The sequence below is a fragment of the Sinocyclocheilus anshuiensis genome, unplaced genomic scaffold (genome assembly GCF_001515605.1).
Source record: "Sinocyclocheilus anshuiensis isolate Anshui unplaced genomic scaffold, SAMN03320099.WGS_v1.1 scaffold188, whole genome shotgun sequence".
Lineage (NCBI taxonomy): Eukaryota > Metazoa > Chordata > Actinopteri > Cypriniformes > Cyprinidae > Sinocyclocheilus > Sinocyclocheilus anshuiensis.
Window position 1 is genome coordinate 980,122 of NW_015555768.1, and position 13,151 is coordinate 993,272.

The 13,151-nt window shown below is 35.4% G+C and overlaps 1 protein-coding gene across 1 annotated transcript in view; it reads left to right on the top strand.

The window, feature by feature from the left end:
• The window catches only part of srpk3 (SRSF protein kinase 3), a 21,806-nt gene that overhangs the window by 6,908 nt on the left and 1,747 nt on the right, over positions 1-13,151 (top strand). The window contains exons 4-14 of the mRNA XM_016468310.1: positions 1,915-2,023; positions 2,219-2,306; positions 2,390-2,477; positions 3,225-3,331; positions 3,505-3,670; positions 5,076-5,101; positions 8,122-8,320; positions 9,979-10,200; positions 12,120-12,217; positions 12,336-12,443; positions 12,592-12,708. Of these exons, the coding sequence (XP_016323796.1) occupies positions 1,915-2,023; positions 2,219-2,306; positions 2,390-2,477; positions 3,225-3,331; positions 3,505-3,670; positions 5,076-5,101; positions 8,122-8,320; positions 9,979-10,200; positions 12,120-12,217; positions 12,336-12,443; positions 12,592-12,708 (1,328 nt within the window). The remainder of the gene's footprint in view (positions 1-1,914; positions 2,024-2,218; positions 2,307-2,389; positions 2,478-3,224; positions 3,332-3,504; positions 3,671-5,075; positions 5,102-8,121; positions 8,321-9,978; positions 10,201-12,119; positions 12,218-12,335; positions 12,444-12,591; positions 12,709-13,151) is intronic.

Consider the following 13,151-nt stretch of genomic DNA (forward strand, 5'->3'; position numbering starts at 1 on the left):
TTTCCCCCCTTAGCTCGGTTCATTTGGGCATATGTGAACACGGCAATTGCGCTCGGATAAAACAATCGGTCTGAGATCGATCGCCTGAACGAGGTGGTCTCGGCTCGATTGAAAACAAACTCTGGAGCGTACCTCAAAATGAACCTGTGAATGTCTGTGTGCACGTCTTCGCCATTCAAAATAAAAAAGCGCACTTTTTCATTTTATAATGCCGTCTTATTGCTCTTCTTCCTAGTAAGTGCATTTTAAAAATGTTTTCACGATGAGTTCTGGACTCCTGCTCAAAAAAAAACAAAAAAAAGCTGTTGTCGTTCCATCCTGACGGATGACATGCGTGACAGCTAAGTGGAATCCCGGAAAATAAACCGTGGAACTTTGACCAGTGAGACAACAGTTTACTCGCGCGTGACTTGTAGTAACAAATTTGGTCCGTTTAGAAACTTTGCCGTGTGAAAGCGAACCGCACCAAGAAAAAAAAGCAACATTGTAATCATTTTAATCCCTGTTTCGGAAAATCGCAATCGATCTACAGGTGTGAAAGCACCCCAAGTAATTTTTACTCTGAGTAAATTTTAAATGAGCTACTTTTTACTTTTATTTGAGTAGATTTTTAGACTGGTACTTCTACTTGTACTTAAGTAAAATTTCATTAATGTAATGGTACTTTTACTTGAGTAGAATATTTTCGTACTCTTTCCACCTCTGGAAAAAATATGTAATGATATGTATCTCATCACAGTTAATTTTGCTGAAAAATTAATAAAATATTTAAAATATTACATAACCATTTTAGAATGCCTGTTTTTTTTTTGTTTTTTTTTTGATAATCCAGTGAATTAATTACTTTCCAAGATTCAAGATTCAAGATTTTTTATTTGTCACATACATGGTTATATAGGGAATATATGGCAGAGATTGATGTGTGTAAGTGACAATGTCAGTATATTAAGTGTCTTACTGATAATTAAGTGAAGTCATGTTGGTGTTAAGAGACTGAGTTTGAGTTTAGGAGCCTGATGGCCTGGGGGAAGAAGCTCCTCCTAAGTCTCTCGGTTTTTGCCATCAGGCTACGGAAGCGCTTACCAGATGGCAGCAAAATGAAAAGACAGTTACCAGGGTGGTTGGAGTCCTTGATGATTTTAACTGCTGCTTTTGCAGCGTTTGAGGTAGATGTCCTGTAGAGAGGGGAGAGCAGACCCTGAGATGCGCTCAGCTAAGCGCACAACTCTGCAGGGCTTTGCAGTCTTGACTTGAGCTGTTCCCATACCACACTGTTCCAAATGAAAAGCCCTTCATTTCATCATTTTCTGTTTTTATTTGGAACATTATTGATGCAAACCAAAAAATTAGATTATTCATAAATAAAATAAATCTGGTATCAGTGCAAAACAGTGGTATTCTAGTATTATTTATGAACTATTATAGTTTTTTTTTAATATTTTGAATTAGATTTATTTTTACATTTTCAATTATCTTTTTAATTTCAGTTTAGTTTTTAGTAATTTTGTTAATGCTTTTGTCATTTTTAACTATTATTATTTAGGTTTAATTTATTTTTATTTCAGTTTTAGTTTTTATTTCAGTTAGTTGCCAAGGCAGCATTTAAAGATTTTCATTTAGTTTAAGTTTTTCATATAATATTAATATTTTATTTAATATTAATTTCAGTTAACGAAAATGTTTTTAGTTAACGCTAATAATCCTGGTGCAAAAACAGCTTCACTTTATGAAACAAAAGATTTAGAACAGTATATTATTATAAAGCTAATATTACAAAACAAATAGTTCCATTCTGATTGGATGACCTACATTTGAAGCTGTTGTAAAATAGCTGCTATATGTTTTAATGCAGCAATAGTAACAGATAATGACTGGCTGAATGCATGTTATGTAACAATATTTGATTTTTTTCAGGAGGGTATTATCCAGTGAAGATTGGAGACCTGTTTAATGGCAGATATCATGTGGTCAGGAAACTGGGATGGGGCCATTTCTCCACTGTATGGCTGTGCTGGGATCTACAGTGAGTATTTTTATGTTGGATGTACTTGAATCCTAATCCCTGGGATTAAACTGCTGGAACTAGATCTCTAAATATTGAGATGTAAGCCGATGTCAGATTATGGATTGTCAGCCAGATAGTCATGTATGGATTGTCAACTGAACATGCTGTTTGACTGTCTGTATGAATTCAACAATATATGACATTTGTCTGTAGGCGGAAAAGGTTCGTGGCACTGAAAGTGGTTAAAAGTGCCCAGCACTACACTGAGACTGCACTAGACGAGATTAAACTACTGAAATGTGTAAGTCTGGGGACTGAATACATTAGCATTTTTTATTTTACATTAAAAAAAATATATATATTATGATTATAATTTTTCCTTAGGTGCGAGACAGCGACCCCACAGACCCCAAACGAGAAAGGATAGTTCAGCTCATTGATGATTTTAAAATCTCTGGTGTCAATGGTGTTCGTATCCTTTACTGCTTGCATCACATGCTCATGTTGGTTCGACTTTTAAGTGAATACTGTTTTGTGTTATTCAAATTTGAAATTTCTTGGTTTCTTTTTTCTCAGGCCCTATGAAATCTTTTTTTCCTCACAAATTTCATTTTATTTTTTTACAAATTAATTTTTTCAGTGTTTTTTTCCATTTTAATGGGTTAATTAAATGTTAATAATAAAAAAGCATGTATAATCAATTTAATTAATAAAACTTTAACAATTGAATAAGTCTTTTAAAACGTTAAATGCAAATATATCAGTATCTTTACACAGAACATTTTTATTTTTTAAGATTTTTTTTTTTTTTTGGTCAAATAAAGTTCTGCACAAATATATTTTTTTTAAATGTATTTTTATTATAAATATTAATAGAATTAATATAATAATATGATATATTTCTCATCATTTCTTAAGGTTAACGAATGTTTATTTTGGTGGTTTGTTGTGTGTATTTTACAATATTTTTTGGTGAAAAGCTTATGAATTGAACTTTCAGAGGAACTATGGAGAGGAAGTTCATGTGTAGTTTCCACATATAGTGAGATGGCGGATGCTGAAAACCCCATGAGTATTAACAGCGATTGAGTATCTATAGCAGACGAAACTGCGCTGCTCATTTGCTTTGGGACATGTACATGGCGCAATCATATTTCCCTAGCTGTCCATTTGTGGTTTATTAATCACAGACTCTGTCCTTGACTCGCTGACCTCTCAGATGTGTGTATGGTACTAGAAGTGCTCGGTCACCAACTGTTGAAATGGATCATCAAATCCAACTACATGGGTTTGCCTCTGGTCTGTGTGAAGAGCATTCTTCGACAGGTGCGTTTGTTTTACATTCATATTGACATTAAAAATGTCCAGTCAAATAGCAAATACAATTTGCAGATAGCAAATACAATTTGCAGATAGCAAATACACAAATAGCAAATACACATTGCAGCTCCATCAAAACCGTGGGAGTGATTCATACGTGTCTTATTTCTCTTCTTCAGGTTCTCGAGGGCTTGGATTACTTGCACACGAAATGCAAGATCATCCACACAGACATAAAGCCAGAGAATATCCTGCTGGATGTGAATGAGATGTATGTGAGACGGCTGGCAGCAGAGGCCACGTTATGGCAGAAGGCTGGAGCTCCGCCCCCTTCTGGCTCCTCTGGTATAGTTCTTTATTTTTACGTGTGTGACTCACATCAGGCTCACCTGAAACTCATCTTAGTATCACGTGAGACATACATAACACTCCCTTTAGACTTATGTATGACTCATTTAATGTTTGCATAATAAATACATTCATTATTAAATTAAAGAAACGGTATACATTATATTCATATAAAATGATGAACAGCATACAATGACATAAACCAGGGATATTCAAAGTCTGGTCTACTGCACATCAGTGAGACTACTGAGTGGTCCGCCACTACAATCCAGAGTTATTTGGGAAGTCAGTTGCGTGTCTGTGCAGATAAAACTACATGACTCCCACTATAATCAAGCTGTCTGAACGCTTTTAATGGGAACTTTCTAGTTTTGTCTCACTACTGCTCACTTCCAGCCTTGATCATTGTAATGCAGTTCATTTTGTTGCTTGCAGTTTAGACGGTGTAAAACAGACATTTAGATTACAATTAATGGGTTTAATTAATTGCTTATACATTTTTAGTGTTTTTTTTTCTTCAATGTGTGACTGGACTGAATTTGTTTTCGTCTCTGTGTATTTGTATTTGTAAACCTCCGAATCAGATTTAAGCGTCATTCTTGACTTTACACGTGAACTATAATGATTTTGTTTTCTCGAATATGAAGATATTTACATGTGAATGAAATAGTTGCAAGTTCATTTATGAATTTTATTTTATTTTCAAGTCAGCATTAAATGAGAGTTCACCCTATCTATTTTCTAAATTCAAGTTTTTGATCTTGCTGTGAATTGTTTGCATATTTCATTTTTGAATACTTTTGACCTTGTGATTTTGGTCAGGCTTCTCTCTGGCGACGTGCGTCAGACTTCTCCAATCTTTTAGTCCTTTTAAAACCAGACCCTTTTGTACAATCGACTTCAAGCTTGCATTCAGATCTGCCTACAGATCCGCTTAAAGATCTTTCCAATAAACAACTGATTGATAGAACCAAGTTTTACAGCATTGATGGGCAGTATTTTTCATACAGATTTGCCATCCTGTGGATTTTAGCCGAAGCACACAGTTGTTTTCTCCTCAACAATTGAGTCCAGGTCATAGAATTAGGGTTTATTTTTTCAAGTGATTTTTTTTTTAAGTTTCAAAGGTAAGAAAGCAAATAAGAAAGTCATTTGGGTGTGCTTTTAATGTTGAATCGACTACAGGTGTGCCATTAAATTGATCTGCATGCTGGTCGTCATTTCTCCTCTGCTTCTGTGGTGAATATGCCAATCATTTCTCATTTCTTCTCTGTCGTCTGTTTGGTTTCTAACTGGAGTCCTATCTTTTCTTTCTCGGTTTTCTTTTTATTTTAAATTATTATAATTATTATCATTGTGGTTTTCTGTCCCTTCCCTCTTTCCTCTTCTGTTCTGACGGCAGTTAGCACGGCGCCAAGGGAAAAACAGGTACGTTCAGAGTTGTGCCTGCTGAAATACAGAGAGGATGTAGTTTGTCCTGGTGAAAATGACACATGACTGTTTTAATCTGCCTGCTGTACCCTAACCCACCCTTGCCTATGCAGATAGACAGGCATGAACCTCTGGGAAAGGGGCAAATCTCCATGGCTGGGGTCAGATCCACTGATCTGGGGAAAGAGAATGCAACCTATGCTCAAAATATGCTTGAATGCACCGTTTTGTCTGATAACTGATCTTAAGCCGGTGTAAAAACACATAGAGTATATGTTTAAATACTCTGTGCATGGAAAAAGCATTTCTTTCGGTTTCACCCAGTCAGTGGATTTGGTCTTGACGCTCTTTGCTGTCCCACAGATGTGTTGATTTTACACCGTTAACTGCTCACTAACAATATTAGACCTTTCAAAGGTGTTTGCATGCTGGAGCATTAAACCAGCTAGCTATCTTTCTATCTAAGATATCTATCTATCTGATCATTCTGCATTTCAATTCATTTCCCCCTTTTATTCTTTAGAAGAAAAGTTAAAACTGACTATTTTAGAAGTGAGAAAAGAGCAGTGCAGTAAGCTGTTCTCAGACAGGAGCATTATCTTTTCTCACGTCATGACAGCCAGACAGAGATCCGCTGTGTTCCCGCTGCCTGTATTCTGCTTTTCTTATTTCAACCAGCACCTCTGCATGGTTGAGAGTGATTTCACGAATTACTGTCACATTTTCCTCCCTTCTGCATATAAATGAGTTGAATGGCAAAAAGCAAGGCTGTCTACGCCACTGAGATGAGGAAAGAAATGTCGAAAAGAACAAGATATCTCAAAATTATTAGCTTTGGACAGTATTATATTCTTGGAAAGTATTTCATTTTTAAGACCAAAACAGATATTGAATTTTATGTTTAAAGTGCCCGATAACCAATATGCCTAACTGGCTTTTAATTAAAAAAAAATAAATATAATAATATTCAGTGCTGTGATAAAATAAGAAATAAAATTACTAGTGCATTTTAATCTTTATTTTGCACTATATTAAATGTTAGGCTACAGATTTCATACTTGATGAATGGCTGTTACATAAAACTTAAAGAAAAAGTAATTATCCGAGCAATTTTTTTTTCTGCATGCCTCAGGTCAATTTATTATTATTATTATTATTATTATTATTATTAATAACAACAAAAATATATTGATGATGATATGATAACCTTATGATAACCAAGAAAATAAATTATTATTATTATTATTATGCCTTTTCATCTTGTTAGACTATAGATTTCTTGAATAAATGGCTGTTACCTAAAACCTAAAAGTGATTATCCAGATTATCTCTAGTATTTTTACTGCACGACTCAACGTTTTAGGTCGGCTAAACTGCTTTTCATCTTCTTTATTATGCCATATTTTAATTTAGTTCATCTTAGTCATTTTGATTCCTTCTGTGCATCACCTTCTCTTTAATATTTTCACCTGTAAATGTTCTGATGTGTGCAACAATTGCTAATTAATATCATAAATAATTTAAAAGGTTTATAACTTTTGAGTGATTGAATCCTCTGTTTGTATCATAGAAAGCATTACTCCTGTTTTCTTCAGACTGTGAGCAGTATCCGTAACAGACGGTATTGCATGCACCTTTCAGACCCCATTAGATTACAGTGACCCAATTTATTGGACATACAGTAACCAGAGCCAAAGGCCTGGAATACAGTTCAGTACCTCTCATAAATCTATATCTGCACCTACAGCAGGAAGTCTCATTTATAAGTAGCAGCAGTAGTTTTACAGACAGCGCCAGATTCAGAAGTTCATCAGGTCAGTCCCGTAAGACTGGGCTCAATAGATCGGACGTGTCACGGCTCGACCAGACAACAGACATGGCAACAGAGCTGCTATCCCAAAATAGTCCCAGAGCTGGAAATGGCGCAGGGGTGTCAGATATCCCCCGTGGCAGAATTCACTTTATGCTGCATCAGTGTAAGCTTATTGTATCAAAAATGAGTGAATCATTTAGAAGCGACCCCTGGACAGCATGTCATGAAAATCACCATTATTAATGCACAGTGTTTGGCTTCTGTAACTAAATAAAATAGCCCTTCTGCATGCCAATGCTGACAGCTGTGCCTAAGGTTGGAGACCCATGAAAGGACATTTCAATGACAGTCCTACCAGTAACCTGAGGTTATGTGTTTAGGTCAAGGACACGGTGGTGATTTTACTTTTTTTGTTGAGTTTGAACCAGCAAATTTTTTTAAGGAATAGCTCACCCTAAAATGAAAATTTACCAAACATATACTCACCCTCAGGTCATCCAAGATGTAGATAAGTTTGCTTCTGATTTCTGAACTTCAAATTGGCACTTCTGGCCAAAATACCAGTCCATAATCTATAATAACGCTTCCTTCAGTGAAAAAGTCCATCCCCTGTTGTCCTCTCACAACCCCTGACATATTTGTTTAGAACTGCTTTAGACTGTTTTCACTTGTAAACTTTGCTTGATCTGTGCATATTTCTCTCCTGATTCAGAAAAGATGAGTTTTTCACTGGAAAAAGCAATATTATGGATTATAGACTCATATTTTAGTCAAAAGCAACAGTTTGAAGTTAAAAATGTCTTAATAATGGATTACTTGTGGATTATTGTGATGTTTTTATCAGCTGTTTGGACTCTCATTCTGACGGTACCCATTCACTGCAGAGGATCCATTGGTGAACAAGTAATGTAGTGCTAAAATTCTCCAAATCTGTTTTTATGGAAAAAAAAAACTAACTCATCTACATATTGGATGGCCTGAGAGTGAGTAATGTTGTTTGTATGAGAACATATTCACCAAAGTAAGTGTGAGATTAGTTTGCTCTTGCAAACATAATCATAATTGCGCAGGTTGATCAGCTAACATCAGATCTCATGCTTGTTTTAGAAGGTCTTTTTGAAACTAGCTTGGTGTTCGATGCTGTTTTTTTGGTTTTGGTTCAGCACTTTTAAAATCTTTTTTGCCCATGTGTGTTTGTGTCTAGATGGGTAAATTATCAAAGAATAAGAAGAAGAAGTTGAAAAGGAAAGCCAAACGGCAGCAGCGTCTGTTGGACGAGAGGCTGTTGGACCTGCAGAGGATGGAGGATTTGGATGGAGTTTTACTGCCAGATGCTTCTGGAAACACACGAGCGCTCTGGAGGCTCAGCGAGGACGGAGAGGATGACGACAAACACGCACAAAGTGAGATACATTTATATAAACTGTCTTCAGCATGCACGAGGAGAATTTAACTGTAGTGAATCATTCTTTTGAATCATTGTTTTAATGATTCTTTTGAACTAATATGCAAAAAGTGTTGATTTACTTTGTGAGCTGAGGTACTGAAATAGTTGTTTTTAATATATTATTACTTAAAAAGCTTTGTAAAATTCCTTGTGGGGAATTCCGTGAGCAATTGAAAGATTTTGTACAATATGGAGGAAAAAACATAAACCAGATTAATGTGTCAAATCAGTTCCGTTTATTTCCGTCTATATTTCAAGCCAGAAAATAATGAGACATCCATTATGCATGTCTCCTCTTGCTCCTGAGTAAAGAAAACATCACTGCAATGTCTCAAAGTGAACAACAAATCTTTTACTCAAGTACTAAAAAGTGTTTTGTAAACAGAAATTACCCAGCAATAATGGCCATCAAATGGAAATCTAATTAATGAACTGACTTAATTAACCATTTACACATGCACAATGACATGTAGAACATTAAGATGAATTTTAGGGAGAATGAAGCTTTGTACGTGTTAGTGATTTATGTAAAAAAGCAGAAGCTGCATCAATCTTTCTACAGATTTTTTATTTATCTTTAGTTATTTATCAGTGTAGAAAATAGGCAAATTTAGTGACCTATAGGTAATTTTCATGACTGTTAGGTTTAGGAAATTGTATTTATTTACAATTTTTAGCCAACATCATAATATTTTACCAAAAATAAAATGTCCCTTTAATTAGAGATGTTTTTTGTTAGTCTGATCTTCTATATCTCATTAAATCCTCATCTAGTAATCACCAATGACTGGAAAAGTCTTGGAATTTCATTGGTCAGAATGTGTGATTTGGGATGAGGATTAAATATAATCATGCTTGCAGACATTTTGCATGTTACATCTCATAGTTTTTGGACCTAAGGGCTATGAAGAGGTGAATGATCTGCAGTTTTTACTTGTGCATCGGTCTGTGTGCTACATGGATGTTTTTGATGCAGTGCATCTCATTAATTTTTCAGCCTCTTGTTGCGTTTTAAGATGCTGTGTCAAGTTATTTAAAACAAAACAAAACAGCATCTCAAGACCCTTGTGTTCAGTTTCATTCTGCTGAGTCTGACTGTTTTAGAACACGGGAACACATCCTGAATGAAACTATAATTAATTTAGAAAGTGTCAATATTTTAAAGATCTTTCTAGATTTTAGCATTATAAAATCAGTTGCATAAAGCGCCCCGATTAAACTACTTATGACCATATGGCGACATGACCAAAATCTTTTCCATGATATGAACAGTTTTCAAGCACAATACAGTAGTAATTGCTGAAATTTGTCTTGTCTCTATTTCTCATTTACATCATTGCTTCAATGACTGCTGATTAAATTTGAAAATTTTTAAACTCCTATATCAGACTTTTCAACAAATTATATATTCACTTTTGACAACCAATCATATTTTCATCCAGAGTCCAATATCTCTGAAGCAAATTTTGATGGACTGTGATAATTATAGCTCCTCCAAGATGCTTTATTTTTCAGTTGAATCTTAAGAAAAGATTATTAATGAAGTGAGGCCAGATTTAATTTTAGATTTTAGATCAACTTTTCAGCACATTTTCCTCTTTATGTGTGTCACAGTGAACGGTAACGGACACTCTATAGGAGCTCTGAATAAACACAGTCCAGAATCGGGCTCGTCGTGGTTGGAGGAGGGCTGTAACGGCTTCGGACCCCTGCGCTTCTCCAGCCCTGGATCGGGCCTGTCCGGCATGTCTAGCTCCATCCTGTCAGCTACCTCTGAGTCGGCTCTGTCCACTCTGTCCGGATACTCCACGGAGCGCTCACTGCTCTCTCCCAACAGTACGTACGCTGCTTTGAGCTGATGGAAAACAACCAATAGAGTGTTTTCCCACATTCATTATTCCCATAGGGATTATAGTCTTTGTTTTATAGTCTTTGAATTACAAACCATGAACCAAACCAACCAGCTACAAGTTAATCAGCATTAGAAACTTTGATTTAAAGTAAAATAATGTTTGAAAATTTGACAAAAAGACAAATGTATAAGACTGTGTATTTAACTGCTTAAATGAGGGAAAGAACTACAATCCCATGAAGAATCATCATAAAGGTCCCATTTCACAACAGTTCGGTAAACTTCTATAGTGGTGAACGGAAACGACAACACATAATTTTTGCATTCCCATTAGCCACAGTAGCATAAGAAAAAGCATCTATGAGGAAAAAAATATAGACAGATTGATTACACTAGTCAGAAGAGAGAAAGATGTAAAATTTGCTGTCAACCCATCAGCCGTTGTATTAGAAACACTTACGCAGCAGCTGCGACTAGTTTTCTGTAACTTAATGCAAGGTAATATAACACTAAGTATTAGGGCTGTCAAAATGACTGAAAAACTAAATTTGAATTTTCTACTTAAATATAATCAATGTCTTTTGAACTTGCATTAATTTTGCATGGCTTTCTAAACATGCCGCTCTCTGCGAGACGCGAGTGCAGCGCTGATAGATGTCCCTCTAGAAAATGTGATAAATATGCGTTCTGTGTGAACGGCTTGGTTTCAGTTTTGACGTAAACAACATCATCTCCACACTGATGCTCTCGTTTTCCGCAATATATGAATGAACAACGTAGCAGCGCCGCATCTAGTGGGTTCAACTAACAAAAGCGTTCAAATGCAATCAATGACACATACATCGTTATCGCATCTCGTGCGCCACTGATAAGGCTGCCTGACGGCTGACTGAGACCTTAAATTCGAATGCAACGTTTTTGCATTCGAATGTGGATTTTTTTTTTTTTAATTCGACGAATATTCGAAATTCCACAGCCCTACTATATCATACTATATGAGCCATAAAAACCTGATCTATCAAATATGATACTTAACAAAAAACACATGCGTGTTTGCAAAAAAAAGATGAACAAAAACGATTTTTCTGACTATTATTGCATAAAGTTATGCTTTAAAGGGTTAGAAGTCTATATCAGCTAAATGTTACTTTTAGATGTGAACAAGCATGCAGACAGAACAAATCATTCTAAATTCACATTTTTTTTGACAGCCCTACTAAGTATAGCATAAAAATGTAAAAATGTGCATGAAAGTTTTTTAAAAATGGAAATATAAAAAAAAAATTGGCTAGAATTATGATGTTAGTAACTGGAAACACATCATTACAGTCTTTGAAATGGTTCAATCAAATGTAAAATGATGGATAAATATAAAGCAAGTCTAAGTATAAATGTATATTGAAATAATATATTTTACCTTTGTTGCAAAACGAGTATTATTCACACAAATATTTAAGTAGTTTGAGAGCAGAGAGAGTTTGACTTGATTGTGCTTCATGGGATTGTGTGGGTGTTAAAGAGTTCTTTTGGTGTGGTTTGACTCCAATTAGTATTGATTTCTTTGCAGAATTATGGATATTATAGTTTTTTACTAGGATTCCCTAGTGAAAACAGTTATTTAAAAATTAAGTTGAAATAATGTGGCTGATGGCTTCAACAAAAGCATATACCATTGATTAACAACCGCACAGTTCACAGTTGGTCTGTTTTTAAAAGTTTATGCATTATCGCTCAAAGTCAATTCCCCTGTAAAAAAAATGCATTAAATTTTTACTTCTGGAATCCGACTGTTGCTCTCTGTAGGCTTTTTATCTTAAATTAAATGTCAAATATGTTCTAATGGGCTGTAATTATGTTGCTGAAAGCTTCACATCAGTACTAAAATGGTCTGTTTTCCCCCCAGCATACTCTGCTGCTGATTTCTTAGTGAATCCTCTAGAACCTCAGAACGCAGATAAAATACGCATCAAGATTGCAGACCTAGGCAATGCATGCTGGGTGGTGAGTACAGTGGGTCGATTCCAGGCATTCAGAAAGTGAATTATGGATCACATCAGGTGTTTGAACACAAAGAGCTGGTGATGTGTGATGTTTACTGATGTTCTCTCCTCTATATCAGCACAAGCACTTTACCGAGGACATCCAGACGCGTCAGTACAGAGCTCTGGAGGTGCTGATCGGAGCCGAGTACGGACCCCCCGCTGACATATGGAGCACTGCATGTATGGTACGAACTCATTCAGCGCTAATCAGTAGTGATCTAACGTCTACTTTTTCATAAAGACACTGAAAAATGGTCAGGATGTTCATATGTACACTTGCACTTCCTGCTTGTGTGTCATGTGAGAGAGCAGTAATATGATGTGTCTTCACAGGCGTTTGAGTTGGTGACTGGAGACTATCTGTTTGAGCCTCACTCAGGAGAGGACTACACTCGAGATGAAGGTCAGTTCTCTTGGTCTTCCTCCCAGGATATTGTTATTGGCATGATAAAAACTTAAAAGGGATTATTTTATACTTCTAAACAGTGACAGCTGCTTCAAATAATTTAAGTACTTATACCTTAGGGTTTTTTTCTCATTTTCAAATACTTTTTTCCCCAGAGCTGGCCGTTCAAAAGTTTGGGATCAGTAAAACTTTTATTTATTTACAGTATCTCACAGAAGTGAGTACACCCCTCACATTTTTGTAAATATTTTATTATATCTTTTCATGTGACAACACTGAAGAAATGACACTTTGCTACATTATTTGTTTTGAGAAATTAATATTTTATTCAGCATAATATAACAATAGAAGCAGTGATTTTAAATTATAAAAATATTTCACATTATTAGTTTTTACTGTATTTTTGGTCAAATGAACGCATCTTTGATGAGTGTAAGAGACTTTCAGAAACATTGATATATATCTTTCAGAAACATTTATATATATA